The sequence below is a fragment of the Haliaeetus albicilla genome, chromosome 4 (assembly GCF_947461875.1).
Source record: "Haliaeetus albicilla chromosome 4, bHalAlb1.1, whole genome shotgun sequence".
Classification (NCBI taxonomy): Eukaryota; Metazoa; Chordata; class Aves; order Accipitriformes; family Accipitridae; genus Haliaeetus; species Haliaeetus albicilla.
In genome coordinates this window covers 22,353,159-22,377,086 of record NC_091486.1, presented here as the reverse complement: position 1 = coordinate 22,377,086, position 23,928 = coordinate 22,353,159, and the positions used below count along the sequence as shown (strand labels likewise).

The 23,928-nt window shown below is 36.4% G+C and overlaps 1 protein-coding gene across 3 annotated transcripts in view; it reads left to right on the top strand.

The window, feature by feature from the left end:
* The window catches only part of STK39 (serine/threonine kinase 39), a 109,122-nt gene that overhangs the window by 73,150 nt on the left and 12,044 nt on the right, over positions 1-23,928 (top strand). For all 3 annotated transcript variants that reach the window (XM_069781309.1, XM_069781308.1, XM_069781310.1), the window contains 2 exons: positions 12,526-12,578; positions 14,481-14,549. In XM_069781309.1, coding sequence (XP_069637410.1) covers positions 12,526-12,578; positions 14,481-14,549 — 122 coding nt within the window. The remainder of the gene's footprint in view (positions 1-12,525; positions 12,579-14,480; positions 14,550-23,928) is intronic.

Below are 23,928 nucleotides of genomic sequence, written 5' to 3'. Positions count from 1 at the left end.
AAAGGGGGTGGGGAGAATTATGGCCGGTGATTTGAAATTTCCAGTCTAACCACCAAGTTGTTACAGTTACAGATTTAGGAAGGTCACTGTCAGAGGGTTTGACTATTTAGATTAATAACAGAGACATTTCAAGTTAAATTAGGAGGCTTGTTAATGGTTAATAGTTAAGAATTGCAAATTATCTGAAGCAATCTAAGATGGTTAAATTAGCTCCTATGACAGGAAGATAATATACTGACGGTAATTTGGAATGTCCCAGGACCTAATTCAATACAGTTCCTGCGCACTAGATTAATTAAGCCTGTGGAAGAACAAAAGGGGCGAATGGAAAATTTTTACTTGATGCACTGGCAAATGGTATACTTCCGTTACATTATTGCGCATCTTATTTAAAATAGTGTGTAGAGAGAATGCTAAGGCAGAATTGTATGTAATGGCACTCTGATAGCGTTATTTACAGATAAACATTTGTGCATGTCTTACAAAAACATTTCTTCAGCTAATATAGCTGGTTTATCACACTTTGAAACTCTGTGTCATTTGATCCTTTCTGAGGAATATATCTTCTGGGGAGCTGGACAGACAGATAGATACAATTCAGAATGACAGGTCCAAGTGGTAGCTAGTAGGAGGCAGCTGCCTATGCTGCACTACAGCAGAAGAGTTGTTAGGACTTAAGTGAAATGTGATTTCCTCTGCGTGTCAGAACATAGATGATGAGATATCACTCACTAGTCTGAGCTGAAGCTCAAGTGCTAATCTTCCAGTTTTCACGTAGGCCTGAGTTTTTTGACCTCTTTCTTACAAAATTCATTACATATAAAGTTACAGAAAAAACATACTTGGCTGGAGGTATCCAGTAGAACTACTTTTATGTGTTAAAGTTTGAGGCTTAGATTTTAGGAGAAAAAAAAAACAACCTATAAACAAGCAAACCCCCAAATAAATCTGTTCTGGCTAGAGGTGCAACGAGTTTGATAATTGGCTGAGTACCATAACCCAGAATTCTCAATTCTCTTTCTTTCTGTTTTTTTCCTAGTTATTTTTAATATCTTAAAAAACTTGTAGCATTCCAGTCTCTTTTGTAAAAAGTGGGGCTGATGTGTATCCTTCACCCAGGGCAGTTATTTCTCATCATTTTTGCTATTTAGAATGGCTTCTGTTCTCCAGTGTAGTTAATGACAAAATCCACAAACAAACTCCCAGCTGTGTGGTAGACTTACAACTGGAAAGTAACAGGCTTCTCGATAGGCTGGGAATTGATCCAGTAACAAACATCATAAACTAAACCATTTGTAGAATTCCTGAAATAAATGTACCTGTGATTACAGTACTGAGCACTGTCCTATATTTTATTTTGCCATCACCTCTAAGGTTTTGCCCTGGCAATTGGGGAGGTGTGGGGGCATGCTTACTGAACTGAATTTTATTTTCACAGCATGGAGACTTTGTTTAAATAACCCGTTTAATCATGATTAAATCATGACTGAAATCAGTAAGCAGGAACCCTTGATTAAACTATTGATTTTAATCCTGCTTTCCGTTTGTACCTCTATTATTTCCTTCAAAGCTTACTCTTTAAAAATGGTAATTATGTATTTCTTATTCACTACTTAAGGATGTTTTTATGCCTTTCTGTATTTTTATTGAAAATAAATTAAACATTTAAAAATTTATTTTAATTATGACCTAAATAATCCAGTGTGCAATTGCTATACCATCACTTATTTAATAGATAACTGGTATATTTGTATATCAAAACAACTTTTGTATGTAAAATTGATAATTATTGAACCAAGGAGTCAATATATTATTTCTGCTAATTAAATTTAGGTTATCAAGAAGATTTGCATGTCTAAATACTTAGATGACAAGGAATTAGGCATTTAACCTGCACAGCTGTGGGTATAAACTATGCAGGCAATTGCATTTGGGGATGTTGCTGATACTGTAATTTTAAAATCATTAGAGCTTTTTTATTCCTTTCTGAATTTTTCTTGTATTATTTACAAAAGAAATAAAAGAAGAAGGGGAACAAAAACCAACAAAGAAACCCGAACACCAGCCCCAACCTCCTTTATGTTAAAGGAAATAGTTTAAAGCTTGAATTAACCTCAGTGTTAGAAGTTTATTTGTATTATTAATGGTATGTATGTTTATGGTCAACTGTAATATTGCTTACATTTTGATAATTCAAAATTTAATTCTAATTAGTTATTTTTCTAATAGTTTTAAAGACATCACATTTACCTTGAGAGGCCACACTGTTTCACGTTCATCCATCTGCTCTAGAGTTGCCTGTGAATGTGGTGATGTAGTACATTTGGTGGGGTTGAAACAATTCTAAAGAATTTTGTCTGTTTTGGCTGCTTGTTCCCACTTAGTATTGTGGTTCTCTGTCTTTCCACTGCGCTGGTAGGGGTGTTTCTGGGACTCTATTGGGTCACTATAAAGCAGTCAGATTTTGGTTGGCTGGTTTGTGACTTCTGATATTTTTGAGGAGAAGGCAAAATTTTAACTGAACTCATTTCATTGATCCTGTTTTGCTCTGCAAAGCAATTGTCATTGCTGCTGTAGTGGGGCCAGGGAATGGCCACAAGAAGTGCATTGGGACAGAGGTGGGACAAGAACTTAACGTCTGAGCAGGCTTTGCTGGTGAAGTCTGTTTATTGTAAAGCTACTTTTGAGAAAGTTTGGCCCGTGACAGGAAAACTAGATGAAACCTTTGAATATTTTAAAACAAAGCTTAGACTTTTTGCCATGCTTCCCACTCTTCTTGATAAGCTAGTTGGGATCCATGAATTTTAGATGGATGATATGCAGATTGAAATAATTTTATGGTGGCTCAGATGTCTTTCTGGTTTACCTACAAGTCTCCTTCGACTGTGATGGTAATGTACTGATAGACCATCAGGAGTAAAAAACTCTGAGCCAGTGGCATTGAAAGGATGCACCCATCCAGGGAGTTGTTGATTCAACGTATTTAAAACATTCTTTGGTTTGGATAAGGCAGAAGGTTTCTCTGAGTCTTCCCTCAAAGCCTGTTTTGTGCACTGGGGACTTAAAAAAAAAAATTACATTAAAAAAAAACCAACACCATAATCCTGTAGCACTTGCTGCAAGTCTTTTGTCTTGATTTCATAAATGAAATCGTTTTTCTAGAGCTCTATTCTGAAGTACCCCTAGCCTCCTGGCAATGATCTGCCTTTCACACTTTCTTGATTTAAAGAACTGAAATTTTGCTTCAAGCATTGTGGCCATTTTACAACGCTGTACTTGGAGAATTTGTCACTGGACTAACAGGTTATAATCTCTCTTCTTGTGCACCAGGCATGCAGAAGCATACAAAGTAAGCTTTTGTGTGTTTAATCTGTTAGTTGCTCTGGTATCTCTTATCAGTCAGGCAGATGGTGTATCACTTCAGTCATGCAGCTAATACAGGTTTGACTTCCTTAAAGTGTGCACTGATCAACAATGTTTGGTATCAAGAAATACAGAGATCTTTCAGAGATATACTTGGAGGGGGTAAGTTAAACTGTTGGCAAATCCAAGAAAGGCAGCTATAACCACAATGTGCTGTAATCTTTAACAAAGCGATCAAAGTATGTGCATGGCAGTTGTCCTCTCTGTTATTGAAATGCTCCTACTTGAATACTTCAGGGTGATTGTTTTTTAACATTATTGATGTAATCTGTACTTAACTCAAGTTCTTTCTAGGAACAAGTCAGTTTTAGATCACTTCTGGTTTTGACCAAGCATTGAGATTTTACCACATTAATAAATTCTCAGTAGAACTGTGTGCTGCCCTTCATTGTATTTCAAGTACTTGTTAAAAATATTGATGCTTTTCACAAGTTAAATCTTTACCACTGCATTTTAAAAAACTTCTGTGCTAATTCAGGAGTAATTTTACGGAAAAAACTTATGATTAATATTGCCCTCTCTGCAGCAACAAAACTGATAGCTCTTTGCCTAAGTTGTTTCTGTGTGCTGATATATGAGAGCATGTTGGAAGTGTGAGCCTCAAAAAAGATGATGCAAGTGAATACTGCTTTTCACTGCCTATGTGGAGAGATGGGTCACTGAGAATTGAGGTAAAAAAAATATTGTTTGTTCCAGAGTTTGCTGTTTGACTTAGCTGGAATGAATATAAAAAGGAAAAAAATTGAAGGGCTTATAACGTTATTTTAATTTAGCTTCTGGCATCAGCAGCTGCAGAAAGAGAGAAGACCATATTTAAAAGCATGTTTAGGTATAGATGCATCTAAAATATCTCTAGTTCTAACACTTCCATGTCAAGGAATGAGGAGAGGAAGGACTTAATGTTTGTATGTCACTTCTAAAATGATAAACACAGTTTTGCAGACTTGCCTGGTGGTACTTGTGTGTTTCAGCTAGTTTTCTTGTGTTTCTTTTATTGCACAACATTTTCTTAGTTTTGCTATCATATCCTGTCCATTTTTTTTAGATTGAAAGCACTCTAATTCCTTTTAAGTCTTAAGCAACTTGACCTTTTAAGTCTTAAGCAACTTGAGACTGGTCTGTGGATACAACTGTTGTAAAGTCCTTTCTTGCTGGAGGAGCTGTCGACTACCCTGGAGCTGTGGACAGTGTTCTTAGCTGATGTAATTGTGACCAAAACAGTTCGCTTGGTGGCGGCTTTTTGTAATATACACTTGCCTTTTCTGTATGGTAGATGGCATACAGATGGTAAATCTTTAAGAGGTAACTGCTTTCTCATTCCAACAGCTTAACGGCCAAATGACAATGTTTCATTGTGACATCAGCTGTTTTCAGACGTGAAGGCATCATTTGGCTGCATTTTGCCATTAGTATTGTTGCATCTTCTTGAAGTATAGTGATTAACAAGCGTGTTGCATCATTTCAGGGATCTGCTCTTTACCGAAGAACACGTGAAGATTAAATGGTAGTGGCAGTGTTTTGTATACTTAATTTTTGAGTCTTATAACTTGATCTTGAAGCATCATATGCTAAACATATTTCCTTTTTCCAGTAATGTATATGGAGGGGGATAAGTTGTAAATTCATGGAGTTTTTGCAGAACCACTGAAGTAAATGGTAAAGTTTTAATGAACTGTATATTTCAGGACTACATTTTACTAATACAGAGAGATTTTACTCCCATTCTACTTGGTGGCAATCTGGAAGCAGGGCAGACTTCAAACATCTATTTTGCTCCTACCAAAAATTAACGGAAATGCCCTTCTATTTAATCTAGTATTGACCTGAAGTCATTAAAAATAAGTTGAGAAGAACCATTTCTCTCCACAATGCTGAACAGACATGATCTGCTCTTGATAGTACAGTAATGTGTAATGGATGAGCCTGGATATTGATTAGTAAATGACAACTGAGCATGGAAGTGTTAGAGAGAAAGGGATTTACATAAATGTGTGGTGAATCTTCAGGAGGCTAATGCTTTTTTACAGTAAATGCTCTCTTCTGTTGTGTTTATGTGATCCCACAGGAGCTTTAAAGTTCTGATTCACAAAATTACCTTAATAAACAGACTTCCTCTTATTACAGCTTTGGTTCTGCTGTGTGTGCAGGGTACCATGGCTTCAGAAGAAAAAGAAAAGGGCAGGGGTTGTGATTTTTGTAGGGGTAGGAGAGTGTTCTTGCTTTCTCTGCCCTAGCTGAATGGATAAATTCCCACAGCTCAAACGTAAGAAAATTGCAAGGCAAGGAAAGTAAAAGGGATAGAATACTTGGATGCCAGGCCAAACCTTGAATTTGGGGCCAATGGATACATTCTCTTTCAAAGATTCTATTCCCACATCCTCTTTGCAATGGTAAGAGTAAAGTGCCAGTTTGCATTTCACTGTTTTGTGTCTATTAACTGTGTTCTATAAATACAGTTGAAACAAAGTTGTAATTAATCAAAACTGAGATTAGAAGCAGGTACTACATATCTTCAGTACAGGTATTTAATAAAGAATACTTAAAAAGGGGTACACTTAATCAGGATTTTTCTTGAATCAAGCTCTATAGCTTGCCACAAAGTAAATTCTGCTGTTGAAATTTATTTTTTTTTTTCCTTAATAAGTTATTGCCCACTGAGAAAGTAAACTCATAGTTATTTTCATGGAGTGGTGCTGTCTCCATCTCTTTCATTGCTACTGTGACCAGTTTTCTCCATGTGTAATACAGGGCACTGACTGAAAAATACAAGACTTGTGGAATAAACTAATGCTATAAAAGCTAGGTTACAAAGGGTACCATGTTTAACTTGCCCTAAGCATGTGAAAGTGAGAAATGGGTGACAAGTTATTGTGAGAAGGAAGATGACCATTTGAATTTCAATAACATTTGGTGTGGCCAAATAACATTTGTCTCTCCAACATTTGAATAGCAAGGAAAAAAATGTAAGCAAAATTTCTTTAAATAAACCTACAAACCCTAGTCTTCTGTGTTTTTCCCTCAATTGTATTTCTTGCATTCTACACAGAAAGATCTTGCCCCAGAGATGTAGAATGAAAACTGGATGAGTACAGCTCTAGGATGTACAATGTACCTATCACTCTGATTAGTCCACTCTATTTTGATGTGATCTTCTTTCTCTGCAGTCTAAATGAGCAAGTCATTTAAATGCTTTTGTGTTTTTAATTACACCAGCAACTGCAGTGAGGCAGTGCAAATACTGTACTGCTTGCCCTTGCTTCTTAAGCTATGCTGTCTTGTTTTCTAAATTCGTTTGCTTCTGTGGTAGTTTCAATGCAGTTCAGATTTTGGAGGGGAGGAGCATCTGTGAGACCTAAATTTTGTACAAGTGTGATAAGTGTGATGTTTATTTTCAGTGTGTGTTTTTTGTTAAAGCACACTGACTTAGACTTGGCCAGTGTCACTAGTCCCGGATGGTGGGGGGAAATTCTGTTCTGGTGGGAATAGCACTTGTTAGGAGTATGGGGAGAGGAAAGGCTGGTTGGTGAAGGGTGCCACTTGTAATAAAGTTTCTACAGTTGTAGTTGAAGACTAATTTACTTCTGGTTCCAGAGGAGAATATGCATTCTGCTCTTGTCTCTTCCACTAGCCAGACTTGTTAGAGTTTGACAAAACTAGCCATGGACAAAGTTTTCAATTTTAGGGAGCACACACTTTATGCAGGTTTTTTTTTTTTTAACATGTAGTTCAGTTCTGTTGCTGAGTTATAACTAGTCATGATCTGAAAAGTGGGTGGAAGAAATAAGTGTTCTTCTGACTTTCTTCTGAGAATGCTTTCTTACTTATGATCTGGCTAATTGGACCATGGCCCTCCTCAATGCTGGTCAGGCCCTGAAAGTGCATGGAGCGTCCCTTTTACAGGCAACAAATGGTGCAGGCGCTCTGGCCTCTTAACTACTTCCCACATGGGCAAACCAAGGACCCTTGCCTGGGCAGAGCTTGTATTTTGTTGACCATACCCTAAAATATAGCTTTTGTTTTTTAATTGTGGTTTGTTTGTTTGTTTGTTTTAAATGTTTTCACTTCTCCTTGACTGGTAATGTCCTCCATGTTCAACTAGAGCTCAGGAAAAAGAGGATAGAAATAAGATATATAGAGAGAGAGAGATGGATATAGATATATAACTCTTCTTTCATCTATATATATATGCACTTATATATAAATACATATATTTAATTGTAATCATGCAGAAATATGGGAAAATAAGTGAGAGAGAAGATAGAATGTGCCCCAGGCCAGAGCTGCAGCATCTGTATGTTGGAGTCTGTTAAAATAGGTTCAGTGGTGAGGAAATAGGCTAATAAGAGTGAATACTCGTTGCTCTAAGAGAGCACTATCTTTCGCTGCTTCCACTCGTCAGTTCATAGAAATAGTAGAGAATATTTCTGTGCCTTGTTAAGACTGGATAGCCATAATACAGAAAAATTATATACCCGTGAAAAGGATGGTTAGCATCCAAGATGGATAATGTTGGTGTAGAGCAATGTACTTTTAGATATGCAGGTGGACAAGAATGGGGATGATGAGAACTAAGATTTTGGATTGGTTTTCCATTGGAGGGATGGGAAAGGATGATTAAACAGTTGAATTAAAAAGTAGTATTTGATTAAGAAAATAAATGAAGTTTCATGGAAGGGGATTTGTTTGTGAAATGCCAGCAGAAGTAAGTGACCGTTGATTGAAAGCATGGACATCTACAGTGCCTGTAGTGTACTCTAGACAGTGCTCGCTGTCTGCGTGATGTAGTGATGGAACAGGTGGTGATGGGGAAGTGCCTGTGATTTATAGTTTCTAAATCCATCTGAAAGAAGAGAATGAAAAAAATCAGGGAATCTTGCTTCTGCTGTAACTAATCAAAAGCCATAAATGATGCAGTTTCCATGTGATGTATATGTACTCCATACTGTTTCACAAGTCAGCTTTGTTGATTACCATTCTGTTATCACCTGTGTTCTTGGACATTCAGCTCCATATATCAGTCTTTGTAAACCATGTGTGATGATTGACTGCCTGAAGTCTGAAAATTCAGCAAGTGATGCAGAGACAAAACCTGTGTGTTCTTATACACGTGCACACACCCTTCTTTTGGCTTACCTTATTTGAGAATTTTTTTATTGTTTTGGGAAGGAAGTATATACAGTTACTTAGCTATGGTAAGATGCATCTCATCCAGGAATACAGACTCTCCCTAAGGGCTATATGGAGCTGAAGCTTGTGGGAAATAGAAATTGATGTTTTGGATAACTCTGCATAAGAAATGGTGGATAAATCTGGGGGAGGCGGGGGGGGGGGAAGTAGTAGTAAAAAAAGAATTAAAATCTGCTGCTTTGATACATAATCAAGCTATCCCAGCATGACTTAGACTTTAAGTTTCATTCTAAGATATCTAATTTTCTTGAGTCTCACTTACATGATAGACATTCTGTGTTTAAGGACAAAAGAAGTAATGACATTTAATGTCTCCAATTTACGGTTGCGTCATTACATAAACATAATTTCCTATTCTAATTCAACAATGTAGATCTTTTGTCAAGTGTGTGGAACACAGCTAATTGACTCTGGCAGGAATTACGCTATCATTAGGTAATTATTGGAAAGGCTCTGTCTTTAAATGCGAATGCCTGAAATCTCTTTCATGTCTTAGGATTTTTTCAGTAGAACCATGTCAATCTGAACAGCTGCATAATTTGTTTATTCTCTAATCCTGATTTTTGTACATATCAGCATTGTTCTGCAAATCATTTCCTTCAAAACAGAGCATCTTTGTTTCATATTGTAATGACAGGCTGGTCTAAGTTTATAGGTGGGGGACTAAGTGATGAAGTTGGCCAATGTGCTTTTTCTGGTTCTTTGAGGAAGCATTATTCCCTAGAAAATCAGACCTAGCAATCTGAGTGTACACATCAAGTGGTCCTGATGAAAAGAAAATAATAATGAAGATTTGCAAAATATGCCTTCATAAAGTGTAAAGTTTAAAATTCTGCAATTACTTTGCAAGAAAGATGGCTGCCAAAATGCATTAGCATGGTGTGCTTTGGTGTCACCCTTATTTAAAGCAGTTCTGTGGAATTCCTCCTGCTGGAGGTGACTGCATAATGAAAAGCAACCTGCAGGAAATTAATAAACTGCAGTGTGCTAGAATGCACAAAAGTATTTAAAATTTACTACTTTTTAAAAGATATAGGCTGTTTTTATCCATGATAATCAAGGTATATTAGTCTGTAATGGCACAGAGCAAGAAGCAAGTAAGAGGTATTATAAGAGATGGCAAAAAGGTCTGTGTTTGCATTTTAAAATAGAAATAACTTTTTCACAAATGCATTAGAGAAACTAGGGACCATTAAGAAATGATGAAGAAGATAAAATTATTAATCACAAAGATACTAAGTGCCTTTCTTCAAATCCTATTTCTATTTAGCAGAAATAAAGTCTGTGTGTGCTGCTGCATGATAAGAGTGTAATGGATGTAAGTAAAAAGAGAACTCCAATGGAACAAATGAAACGCTGCTTGGAAACTCTGCCTACAAATAAATCAACAAATCCAAACAGTTGTCACCAAAGTGTATCAAGGGAACTATCAAACTAATTTGCAGTAACAGTGACACTAACTAGAACCAGAGAAGTGTCTGAAGACTGGAGAAGAGCATGAGCAGCTTTTAGGGGAGAACTCGAGTGCATCTTCTGTTTGGTGGAATATATAATGGAATAAATAATTTATGGAAATCAATAAATGTCTGGAAGGTAATGGAACCGTAAGCAAAAGCACTTACAGGCTTCTAGCAAATTAATCTTGCCAAACTTCCTTTGTTTTGCTTTCCTGAATAGTAGTGTACCATTAAGAAGAAAGCAGCAGCATCCTAAGCTCTAAATAGTTCAGAGTGTAACAAGTCCAGAGAGCAAAGTTGGATCACTGAATACATATCACCCTTCCTTGAATTTTCACCTTCACTTAAATAGACAGATTTGACTCCTTAACTTTCCATTTGGGTCATTCTGCAATTTGGAGACAAACTAGAATACGCTCCATTTGCATCCTGCTTGAGGAAAGAGTCTGTATTGGGAGCAGCTGGTCTTTCACATAGCTGTATCAGTCTGTTGGAAAGCTGGTAATTTTCATGAGAGTTCATAATTACTTAGTGCCTTTTTATATGGTGGATGCTCTACTTATGGGAGGTCTGTGGGAAGATGAAACCTGAGAGCCTAATGTATTAGTTTCTAGATAGATAACTGTAAGAGTGCAAAACCTTCAAAATTACTTCTCAGCTGGTTTTAGTGTTTGACTCTATGTGGGAAAAGATATGCAGGCTGGAGCAATTTGCTATAGCTGCTAATAAGAAGCAAAACTTTCTGGTTTACCTCTGCAAAGGTGTGAGAGAAGGTTTTTATTCCCTTGATTTGCTTCTTCAAAAGTGTGTGCTGGAAATGAGTATCCAAGTCTGAGCTGCATCCCACATTCAGTCAAAAAGTATCTTATTTAAGAAGAATGCTAAATTTCTGTGCAAGTTCCCGTTGTTGGAAAGCAACAGTTTTAACAAGTTCATTGGATATAATAGATTTCAGCAAAGGGAAGTGGATTGTCAAAAGGGAGCCCAGAGATGGATCATGTGTTGATTTTTTTTTTATTTTTTTTTTTTTTAAACAGAAAGCCATCCAGGATTTTCTAGGAGGGGAGAGAAAAAGAAAGAACTGAGATTCATACCAATTCTCTGTTTAATAAAAATTGACAGTGCAATATTCCATATAATGGCAGCAGATTTCTACAACAGAAGTAAATCAGCCTCATAACTGTACCTGGCTAGCTGCATTATCTGCAGCTTTGTATTGGTGATCTTAAACTCCCATAGTTCTTCATTTAGAGTAGAATTTTGGGAACCTGAAACTCCTTCAGCTTTGAAGTATTCAGTATATTCAGTAAATGAGTACTTTTCATTTTAAACACTGCATGTGGCATACTTATTTTTCAGGATTTGCTATCTTGCTTTTGTCTGTGTTGCCAATCATTTTGGTTTTTGTATTCCTGCATGTTGCTGGTTTTTTGATTCTGTAATATCTGTGTAAGTATTTAGCAAGTGATAACAGCTATAAGTCACAGCTGAGTATGCCTGCCTATATGAGCTTGCATAGTTTCCTTGCTGAGGAGAAGAATAATGGACTGCAAAACACATTTTGTTGCTATTAGCTTTTTCAAGTGGATTGAGCTATTCATTGGAAAAAGAGTGTGCTACAGCAATTAAGTTCATCCCTATGCTCGGTCAGCTTGCCATTTCCAAAAATGAGATGGACATCTATTTTGCAAAGAGGCTGATGTTTTATTGATGGTAGAAATTATTAACTAAAACTGAAGCTGGAAACATGCAAGGAATGGAGGTTTGGAGCATAGTATAAGACTGTAAAGGAATTCTTTAACATAGGTATTAAGTCCCTTATGACTGTTTCATCCACCAAACTGATTAAAGCACTGTTTATTGCAAATGGGAAGGCAGAAAACCTTTGGCTTTCACACTCTGCTGCTTATTTTATGTGTAGATAGAACCTCACTGCTGAGACAATGGTGGTCAGTGAAAGTTACTCATTTCAAAACAGCTTTATAAACACAGTGCATCAAACACTGCTTTTCAGCATTTAACCTTTGCTAGATACTTTGTCTCTTAAACAAGCATCTGTATACATGTGATCTCAAATAGGGAGCTTTAAGTCCAAGTGAATATTTTGTTACTCTTGGAGGAGAAGAGGTAATGCATACGATTCAGGCTGTGTTGAACTAGGAGAGCCAGTACGGCAGAGTGTCTTTTGAAGATGAAAATATTTATCAGAGGACCTTATTTTATCCTTTAGGTTACTGAAGGCATTTTTCAGCTTAAGCATATCTTTCTGCTAGTTTTTCCCAAAATACTGACATGAAAATGCGGTGGAGTGTCTCCAGTCTGGGTGCTTTGGGAGAGCAGTCTCTTTCAAGTTGAGGAAATTCATGCTACAAAAATGCGGTTGTCAATGCCATAGGTATTCTTTGGGTATAGTTCTGTTGTTCATTACATTTTAATGTATACGCTGAATGTTTTTCAGGAACTCCAGGAAAGAACTTAATGACATACGGTTTGAATTTACTCCAGGCAGAGGTAAGGCTCCTTCAATTGAATTATTACCTTTTTGAGCAATAAGAGATTTCAGAAATTGATTACTGCTTATGGTTAATACAAACTACCTCTCTGGAATGTTTCCTACTGTGCAGAGCTTTATATTGAACTTCACTTGAACAAGAATAGCAGATATGTGTAAATTCTAGTGGCAAGGTTGCATAATATATAGTATATACTAGAAGACTTGATCCACAGTATACTTTATCAATTTCATGTCTTATTGAAATGATCTATGTGGTATATAAGATCTTGCATAGTAATATTCACAGCTTTAGAATTTCCTTTTTCACATTTGGAAAACATTGTAGGAAATGGAATATAGTAGCCATAAAAGCATAAGTGGTGATGGTGGTAATATTTGAGTTTCTTTCCCCTTTGTAATAAAAGAAGTTCTGTTAACAAGTATGAAGGACACACCATTTTTCTAGTGCTGTCTTCAGCTGAAAGTTGAGTTCCATCTCTAGATTTGGTATTATCACCAGAAAAGAAATTCTGGCATTGAAACTCTAAACTCTACTGCATGCTTGTAGAACTGTATTGGCTTTCCAGTGCTAAGAGTTGTAAGAACTTTTAAAGTTTACTTTCGTTTGAAGAAAACCAAGTATTACTGGGATAAAATACACAGGAGGCTCATATGTTGACTAAGAAGGTATTATCCTTGTTAAATAGCAACCCTTTGAACTGTGAACGCATTTCATATTTCTTAGAAGTCAGTATTTACTGTATTTAGAATAGCCTTCAAAGAGCTTCTGCTAAAAATGAATCCAGATTGGAAGAGGTGTCTCTCTTCCTATAAATCGTACTATCTTTCATGTGCAGTAGTTCTGTGCATGGATATAGTCTCTGTTGTGTACCTCCATTTCTCATTGATTTTGGCAGTGGGTAATAATGAAAGAGATCTCTTACTTAACTGGGCACAGAGCATCCTGGTTTACTCACTTGTTGAAAGAATTACTCTAAGCAGTTACATAAGCCCTTTCAGAATTCTTACTTGGTCAAAAAATAGAGGATACGACATACCAGGACTGTTCCTCATAGTCAATCACTGAGGCAGCCAGAAGGCAGCTATGATTCTCATCTCCAGAGCTCTCCAGAAATTGCAGCTAGCTCAGCTATATTGTTTTTCACCTGTGCGTGTTTCTTGAGGAAATGATGCAATTTTGTGTAACTGTCTCAAAGCATGTGCTCCATGCAGATATTTGGTGTTGAGGCGATAGTACAGTTGAGACTTAGCTGGAATTTGGGCTTGTTCCTGCTGTTTCTTCCTACTTACCTCTAAGCCTTCTAAAGTCTTTATCCAGGAGCAAGTACTAGTTACATGAACTTAAGAATTAACACACTCGGGTACACCAATTGATGGAAGATCGATCCAAAGCTCTTAATTTCCTGGGTCACAGTACTTAAAAGCTATTTTAAGCCTAAAGCTCAAAATAATGACTGTTCATGTAACTCCTTTGCCCCACTGGTAACAAACAAGAAAGCCTATATAGCATATCGCTGTCTAGATATGCAGAACAATGGAGAGGATAAAGAAAACAGTGAAAACCACACCAAAACATAGTTTATTTTCTTGGTTGTGAAGATACTGAACTTGTAAACTGTAGGAGTATGTAGCTAGATAATAGAGGAGAAATGCTAGTGGCCAGGAAAGGTCTGTAGGGGGTTTGCAATGAATCAAATCATCAGCTCATGTGATTTGCTGTGCAGAGGCCGATAAGATAATTATCTTTTTTCCTCCTAATTAAAGATAATTTTGAATTCAAGCCTGCCTCCATGGGTGTTCTGGAACTAAAATATATTTTTGTTAAATTGCATTGGATGACTGATACTTCTTGTTGTTTTTGTGGGCTCTCATACTTATTCATTTCACCTTTTGGACAGACACAGCAGATGGCGTTTCTCAGGAGCTGTTCTCTGCAGGCCTGGTTGATGGCCATGATGTAGTTATAGGTAAATTACATTTTTGTTTGCAATTACGCTCTTGTGACAAGTTTGTGTTAAATGGATGTGAAAAATGTTTTCTCTAATGCTGGTTTTCACAAAATCCTTTTTGTTCTAATTTTGCTTTCATATATGCATAGTTCAATCAACAAGCCAATTTTGATACCAGTCCAAGGATTGCTTTTGGAAGTCAGAACTCTTTAGTGGTTTGAGAGGGATGATATAATATAGATCTCCTGAAGGATTATTTACAGTTCAAAGATTGATCATTTTTATGCTAACTTAATTTTTTTTGTTTAACAATAAAATTATTTTTTTGGTAGGATTTTGCAAAGTGTGCTTTGGCAGCTCTGAAGTTAGTAAGTATTCTGCTCGGGTTCATGGAAGCAGAAGCAAGCCAGAGTTCAGGATCTATGAAAAGTGCACCTAGAGATATTATTTCTATGGAAAAAAAAAAAAAAATCAGAAATGTTTTCTGGCTGCTGAGAGGAAAGATGCTTCTCTATTTTTCTATTCTGTGCTTCAGTAATTTTTTTTTTTTAAATTAAATTCAGTGATTGGCAAAAATAATTAATTTGGAAGTGCTTATTTCCCTGCAGTTCCTTCTCTTCTTCTGGTTGCTCAAGACCAGTAGATACATAGTTACCAAAATCAGAGGGGCACTAGTAGATGGCTAAATGTGTGAGAACTGACACCAGGAATACTAGCAAATCAATCTTTGTATTGCAGTCAAAGAAGTTCATATCAATTGGTTCAGATATCATTACCAAACTCCTCAATGATATGGACAGTGTTTTACAAATCCAAAAGTTCATGTGACTGGCCTGGAAGATTATCTAAGTACATTCTCAGTGCATTTGTAGGCTAGCTAAAGTGTTTCAGAGAGAACCCAGTACTTTCGCTTTCGTATGTTGAGAAGACAGGTTCATTCTAGCTGATCTAAGAAACAAAAGGCCTACCTATGCTTTTATTTTAATTTCTGAAGAAAAAGTATTTAGGGGAGGTTCTCAGATGGTACATGCTACCAGGCACTCTTCTCTTACAGTCACTTCTGTGCTGTTACTATATGGGTTCAGGGGAGAGGGATAGCTTGGCCTTAGTTTGCTGCCTTTTAAACATCCAGTATGAAAAATGTCATTACCGTACTGATGATGATGTTTTTGTTAGAATTTTCATTGTCAGAAGATACCTTACTTCATTTAGAAATAATAAATAGATAGGTTTGTTCTGGCTAAGAGAAGAGTTGTTATCTGTTGGCTATCCCACCTGCCTGGACAGTCAGCTGGCAGTCTGTGTTGCACAGAAGTCAGAGTCACGGCTGACGATGCTGCAGTGCAAGTCCTGCTGGGACCCAGTGAGTCCCCTTTTCCCTTCTTCGCTCTTCCCTTTGCTGCAAAGTCCTCTTCCAATGCAAATTGCCAGTACTTCTGTGGGAATGGCACCGTGAATGGGATTTGTTATCATCTTTCAGGGAGAATGATGGGGGAAAGGCAAATGAAGATAGGTATCCCTCATGGCTTTAGTGATGTGACTTTGGTCCTTGAAGCAGCACAAATATTTAAATAAGTAAGGTTTTCCCTAGCAGGCTTGGTTAGAGACACTGTCTAGTTAATAATAAAAGTTTATTTCCTTGCTTTGTTCCTGCTTTGAATTGCATCAGACTTTTATTTTTAGCCCTATGATGATGGTCCTTTCTGTTCTTTCCTGTTTATCTTTTTATTGTAGTATTAAAAAAAAAAAGTAAGGAAATCATATTTCTTGTATATAATGAAAGCATTCAACTTAAATTTAATTTTATTCATTATAATGAATTTATATGTTCATTTTTCTGTGATGTTGTAACTTACCTCAAGTTCCACAGGCACAAATTCTTGCATGACTTTGTACTATAAGTTTCACTTGTGTCTGCTTCACCCATGAAGTTGTTCAAGTTCTCAGATATGTTTGGACATGGTTATCTTCCTAGAAAATGACTTTAGATTTCATGTTTTACTGAAAGACAAGTTCTGCGAAATGCGATTTTACTTTTTATTAAAAAAAATTAAAGTTGGACTTAAGTTAGAATATGTTTGTGATTTGCTTTGGGAAAACTGTCTAAATGTTCTACAGGCATGGAATAAAACAACTTGCATGCAAGCAGATTATTGCAAATTTCAGAATTTCACTGTAGCAGTGCAGTCCCTAAGAAATATTTCAGACCCTTAGTTTAAAGCAGTAGGTCATATAAGAGAGCACATGGTGCTGAAAATGTAATCTGCTTACAAAACTAATTTTCTGTGTAAAATGATTTTGCCACCTTGTTCACTTGAAATTAAAGGGTTTAAAATCTTCCTATATAGGAAGAGGGGAATAGTATAGAAGAGCTTGGTTAACCTTCTTCACCAGAAGAACTGAATCCATTAGCTTCCAGATTGAAAGCAGCTGATAAATTACCTTTCACTTTTCAGCTGAAGCATGCAGAAATTCAGCCTCTATAACCTGAATGAAAACAAAGTTCTGAGATTAGTCTCATAAAAGTTGTTCTGTAGTTTCTTTTAATGGATATTGGAACATGTAGAGGCTGGGAGAGAAAAGAAAGGTGAAAATACCTGTGCTTATCTTGAACTCAACAATTTGTTGGCGTAAGAGCTGATTTTCTGAAAGGACACTTGAATAGGAGTCAGTAAAAGCTGTTGTGGAAAGTATGGCCGTGGCATATGTGAGCTGAAGCTGTTAGTGGGGACCAGCTGACATGTAAGTTCTATAGAATTTGCTGCTAAGCATCAACACGCTTCACCTTTTGAGTGTTGCTGGATTTGCTTCACTTAACACAGGCTTCCCAGGAAGATTTCCATTCTGATAAGCAATAAGTTCAGCTACCTGTTCTGCAGAAAAGCGAAAATCCCATCTTGCATGTTCAGCTCTGGCTACGATTGACTGCTTTCTGTTCTTATTGAAAGTAACATTGTTTCATAGGAGTCCCTAGCTCAAGGGAATCAGTGCAGAGAATTTTGTTTAAAAGCAGACTAGAGTTTGCATTTGCAGAGGGGAATGAATCTTGGAGCTTATATGTAGGTATCTAGCTGATGAGGTATTTTTATAGCAGTACTGAAATAGCTATGTTAAATCATATGAAAGATCTGGAGTATTTTTAAAATACATTTTGAGATGAAATATGTCTCTGTGTGTATATGCAATATATGTATATTAACTAGTAAACATTCACCTAGTAATGCTTTATTATATTTTTGGTACCATAAAGGAAACTCAAATCATATCAACAGTCAGTTCTGTTGAAAATCACATGGTTGCAATCCTACTTCAGTGGGTGTATACAATGTGCATATAATTACAGCAAAGCCTTGGGCTGTAGTTAATCTTCTAGAGGTCTTGCTTAAATTTCAGAACCTAAAGGTGTATTTACAGTTACTAAATTGCAGTATATATAAATAAATACTTCCCTTCCTGGATACTGCTTAAATAAAAGCCTTGATATCCATGCCATCAAGAAATGTGCAGGTGCCCTTCACTATATTAATGTATCTTTGTTTTAGGTGTTTTTGTCAAAAAGTATCTTTGAATACCTTGAGCATCATGGAAGATGTATCCTCACTTTTAAATACACCAGACATTAACTACTGGTAAATGGGTATCTGTCTTTGGTGTTGGAGCCAGACCCAGGTATCCACTTAGTAACCAGAGGAACAGCTTTTGGTCAGTCAAAACAAAAGCTTCCTGCTGAAATGCCTAATGGGTTTAGAAGAACCAGCTGGAAAGCCAATAGATCATATTTTGAAATGAGATCATATTTTGAAAGTAGCAAGCTTTTTCATCAACACTTTGAATATTTTCTTAGAAGTGTGAATGCAATAGATGCCATAATAGTTTGACTAAGGGTTTGGGGGTTGTTGGTTTGGGATTTTGGAGGGGGGAGCGGCAGGCGCATGGGCAGAATAGCGTTTTTATTTGGTGCCGTTACTGTGTTAAGTAGACAGGAATTAAATTGGCATCTAGAATAAAAACAAACAAACAAAAAAACATGGCTGTGGATGGGTTATTTGGCCATGAGTGCAGAGAACATGTATCTGACCAAATCCAGAATGACATTATTTCAGGGGATGTTAAACAGTAAGTAATATGTATGGTTCCCAATTAATCACAGTATTAAAGTGTTTGAAATTGAAACAGCTGACTTACAATACCGAGTCTGCTGATGCTGAAGGTACTTTCATGCTAAAATGGAAAGATGAAAAAGCAGAAGCCCTGTTTGTTAGTATTACGGTCTATAACAACATCTTAACTCATAGTGTCACTGATAATCCAATTCATAGAAAAGCCTCAGAGTTACCCAGTGAATATCCTTTTGCTTTCCTCGGTTTTGCTCTGCATTTGCTTATATGTAGTTTTCTTTGCTGTCTTGTTAGATTAATCATATTTGAAACTGAATGAAGTGATGCCTTTTGTTCAACTAGTTCCAGCTTATCTTACTGTAATCAGAAAATGGAATAGTGCTGCACAAGTAGAAAGCATATTCCATTCATTTATGTCCTCAAAGAGCGGTAATGTTGCTATGGGTAGGTGACTTGGATAGCACTACCATTTGAAGGCAGCATAGGTTTGTCATTTGACATCAGTAATGTTTTGAGATGCACTGATTTTTGTAATCTTTGAGGGAATTTGTTAGGAGTTTTGTTTTTTTCTTGTGTCTGTTTATTCCTGTGGTTCAAACTGAGTGAAATAACTGAATTTTTAGTTAAGTGTATCATGTTTTTATAATTTCCAAAGCTCCCGGTACCCATAACTTTCTAGTGAAAAAATGCCTTTATAGACCCTAACAATTAATTTCAAGCGATAGACTAAATACTTTGTATTTCCTTTCTGGATAATACATTAAGAAGTAAACTTAGAGATTTAATGAAAACCTGACTGTATTTTAAGGCATTTTGTAGAAACTCTTGTGCCTTCAACGTGTGCACATAACTCTGTATCTCTTTAGCAAGATATGCAAATGCATTACAGCTAGGAGAATATCTCTGAAATCCCCAGGGTTTAACTAAGGACTTAAATATTTCAACACATCTGGCTTGTTTAGAGCTAATGCATTGAAGGGTGACTCATAATGACTAGACTGCTGGGAGTTCTGGAAGCTTGAGGTACACCCGCAGGTAATCAAGCTTTGCATCTAATTGCACCTTCAAAGTTATTTTAGGTATATGTTTTGTATGTAAAAGGTGCACTTGAGAAAGTATATTGTGTGAAACCAGCAGGTTTCACGCAGGTTCCCACCTTGCTGAATTTTCAGTGTGGTGGAAACTTAGACGTTCAAGGTGAAAAAAACAATGTTGTGTTAGGTGAATAATCACCACCGCTGTAATGGTGGTTGTGGCAGAACTATAAATATGTAAGAAATTCTCCAAGTGCGCAAGTTATTCTCTACACATATATGTGTTATTCATGTATTGTAGTAAATGTGGCTCTCATAGCCATGATCAAGTAAATAATTTTTAGTTAGTTTAAGAAAAAAAAAGAAAAAAAGGTGGAATTGGCAGTTGCCTTCAAAGAAAGTTCCTTTTTTCAGCATGCAGTCCACCAGTTCCTACTTAATTGTGTAACTGAGGAATAAATCCATCTGTTTGTTAGTGGGATTAATTTGGGTTTTGCCTGATACAGTAGGTGATAAACTCATAGGCCTGCAGTGTGTTCTCTGCCCTCATAGGTCTGAATTATAGTTTTGAGGTCTTTCCTTTCTAGTTTAAAAAAAATACCACTGTGAATTTGAATCAGAAATTGCAAAGACAGCAATGTAAGTAATGTTCTTCTTTTCAACAGTAATTTAGTTGCTGTTATTTGTTTCCTTGGCATTCACTTCTCTGCAAGTGGTTAGTATGTCAAAATAAGGATTTATTGAGGTTCTTCAAACTAGAGGTAGTCTATTTCAGAACCTAACTCCTGCACATCGGGGAGTCTTTTCTAAATATATTTTTCCTTGTTTCAAGTTTCAGATATAAAGTATTGAAGTAGCCTAGCTGCTATTTCATCTTCTTAATAGTTTTGTCAGAACAATATCTATAATTCATAGCAGAACTCGGGACAGGAGATGTGAAGATCTGATGAGGAGAGGAGATTACCATGTAATAATATGCATAGCAGAATGTGACCTCCTTATTTCTGCATAGACATACATTTCAACTCTAATCCAGCATGATGAAGGTATTTGTTAGAGTGGTCTTCAATATCTTGATGACAATCAAACTGTTGTCAAAACCTTTGTCTGAAAGCTAGCACTGGCTTTCTACATTCAGTCACGGGCAAATGATTTTTTCAACCTTGTACTCTGACTCATTCTTTTGTGTAGAGAATTTATGGGCACAATTTACTGTAATATCTCAGGCTTGTTAAATATCCCTACTAGCAATGTTGGGCAGCAGGTCTAAATTTTTATTTTTAATGTTCATTTGAGACTAGACTGAGGTTTAGAATGCCCAGGATCATAAAAATGCTTTTCTCAAAATGAAAGGGAAATTGTGAAATCTGTATACTCCTCCCTCATCTTCCTGGATAATCTACCCCATTAGACACATGCAGAATCAAGGTCTGAAATAGATAAGCATTTAAGTATCCAAATATATTCTACTTACCTTTTTATAACACTTCGTTTTAAATGTGCAGTGGTTTGCCTAAGTGCTCTTCACACACTCTGGGGGGGTGGGAAATCAATCTGAAATATCAACCTTCTATTTTTTTCAGAAGTTTCTGGGAAAAGGTACAATTTGCCAGTTATATTAATATTGTAATTTAATCAATAAAAACAGTTATCACAATTTCAGTCTTTTTTTTTTCTCTCTCTCTCAGATTGTAGAATTTAAAACATTACCTTAAGATCGGATATCCATACTAAATAATTGAGAATTTAAGAGTTTAATAATGTGTTATTGGAATTGAAATAGGTAGATTTCTAGCACTAAGTTATTTCATTTTCCATTTTGAGACAGTGCTCCTGTTTCATAAAATATACTGCTTCTGTTAGGTGGGAATTTTTCCATCAGCTACCTAAAGTAAAATGAAATCTTGTATATTACTTTATCAATCCTCGGTTTTCCAATTTTTGTCTGTGACCCCTCATATTAATACCCCATGTTAATGGATCTTAATGTGAAGACATTTGAGGCCTACTTTTATTCCATAAACCCTTTTATTTTTTTCAGTTTGAGCAAGGATAAATATTTAAAGTATTTATTTGTCTGTAGTTCAATCAGGAATATATGTCTCTGATGTCTCTTTCATGCCTTTGCCTGTTCCACTCTTGAATAACATAGCATAACTGGTTAGTTGTTAAAGCTTTGGTCCGACTTTTTTTCCCCTCCCTCCTTTTCTGGAACAAGATACCTTGATGCCAAACTACTAGTTAATGTCCTTAAAAATGTCTAAAAAGATGTGAACTAGGCTAAACCTTGGTTGTCTGTATAGAATAAATTAATTAATACCTAAGTTAAATCAGCACAGATTTTGGTATTCACTAGCAGTAGCACAACCTGCGCCTATGAGTGTTCTGTGCATAATTTGAGGTATTGCTTGCCCCCTTTCTTTACTATTGCTGTATGTTGGGCCATTCTTCGGGATGTTTTATAGTTTTATTTGGTACAGTTCTTCCTCATGCCTGGTACTTTATACACACATGAAACAGCATACATTCCTGGGTTTACCATGTTTACAGTATTGGGGCTCAGAACCCATATGAACCACAGAGCTCAAGTGGTTTTAATAATACTTTAAGCTGTGGGAATTGCCCTGTGAAATTGTAGTTCTGTTCGTAAGGATGCCGTAGGAGACCTTTTTCGGTCTCTGTGTTCCTTTCAAGGGAGAACTGGCCTTCTGTTGTCCTGTAGCTGTCCTCTTTAAGCTGTGTTCTCTGATTGTGAGGCTGCAAATCAAGCTGTTAGATATTAAAGTATCAAATGTTGAAATGAAGATAGTTTCCACTGTCTTTATATCTACTGATTCAGCAATGTACTTTGAGAATTCAGACAGATTTGTGAGCCTTAATCTCCCTTTGATAAATTCCTAATGACAGCCTCTTCATAAATAATACATTTCTAAATGTTTTTAATGTTTCTGCCTTATCAATGTCCAATAACTTCCTCAGAAGAGAAGCCAGGCTTGCCGTTGATATTTCTATTTTCTTTTATTTCTTTCTTGTAAGAATCATGTCTAGCTCCTTGCAGTCCTGTAGCAATAAACACTTGCTAGTTAGCTGTCACAGATCTCAAAATGCTTTAATATTTCCCTTGCTACTGTTCTCAAGCAACATAAACAAAAGGGATTTTATGACTAGCATCCTGAATGGGTGAACTAATGGAATCACGCTGCACTTGAAAGACCTTTTTGACCTCTCTTTGAAAAGTCTTTTAATCTTTTGTGCAGACAGTTCGTGAGCTATTAGATAATAATAAGAAAGTCAGAGATTGAGAGGAATTGTTACCAAAAGCGCTAAAGGTTGATTGCTTTGATTGTTTGCATAATATACTATAATCCAGTGCTAGCTAGGCTTTAAAACTTAGTTTTGATTTTGTTATGAACTTGCAAATGTATGAAAACCATTGTATAGTATGAAATATAAATGAATGTATATATTGCAATGAACCTCTTGCAATATGTGAAACCGCCTCAAGAGCATGCATAATAAATTCAGCCCTTTGGAGGAAAGCCCTACCAGCAGCTGAATTTTCAGGAGTGATAATTCCATTGAAAAGTACTCCCTATCACTCAGGCATCTTGCTTCCTAAGACCCATACAGGAGAATACAGCATTAATCCTCAAATCAGCAGACTCCCAAGGCAGTTAATTATGTAGAATTCCATGTATCAGATGAAAATGGCAAAATAACTGCCTACAGTTGGGGAAGAGGTAATATTTGAAACAATCAGCAGGAAAGCCAGTAAATCTGTGGAGCTTTGAGTTTGGCCTCTAACAGCAATACCATTGATGAAGCAGGAAGCAGTTGAAGGTGGCTATTTCTTGTAGACTGAGTTTTGGACTACATAACAATTATTCCACTTTTCACTTATTAAAAATATTTTTCATTTTCTCAGAGCTTATAATTTTTCAGGGTTTTTTTGTGACAGTAATTTTGTGCCTGAATAAAGTTTTCCCTTTCCTCATATCTGAATTTCAGGATTACAATATGCAATAGCTTTGCAAACTGTTGAACCTAAGCATACTGTCAGAGGTTCCCCATCCACTCTTTTCAAAATGGAAAAGCAGATGAATCATTATTCTTTTGAGAGCACCCCAGAAATATCATCTCAAGCTTTAGATCCTGCTTGTGTCTGTGTTTATGCCAGATGGCTCCAGCTCAGTTGGCTGGGTCGGCATTGTACTGGAAATAGTTCTACTGTACTTCATATAGCTT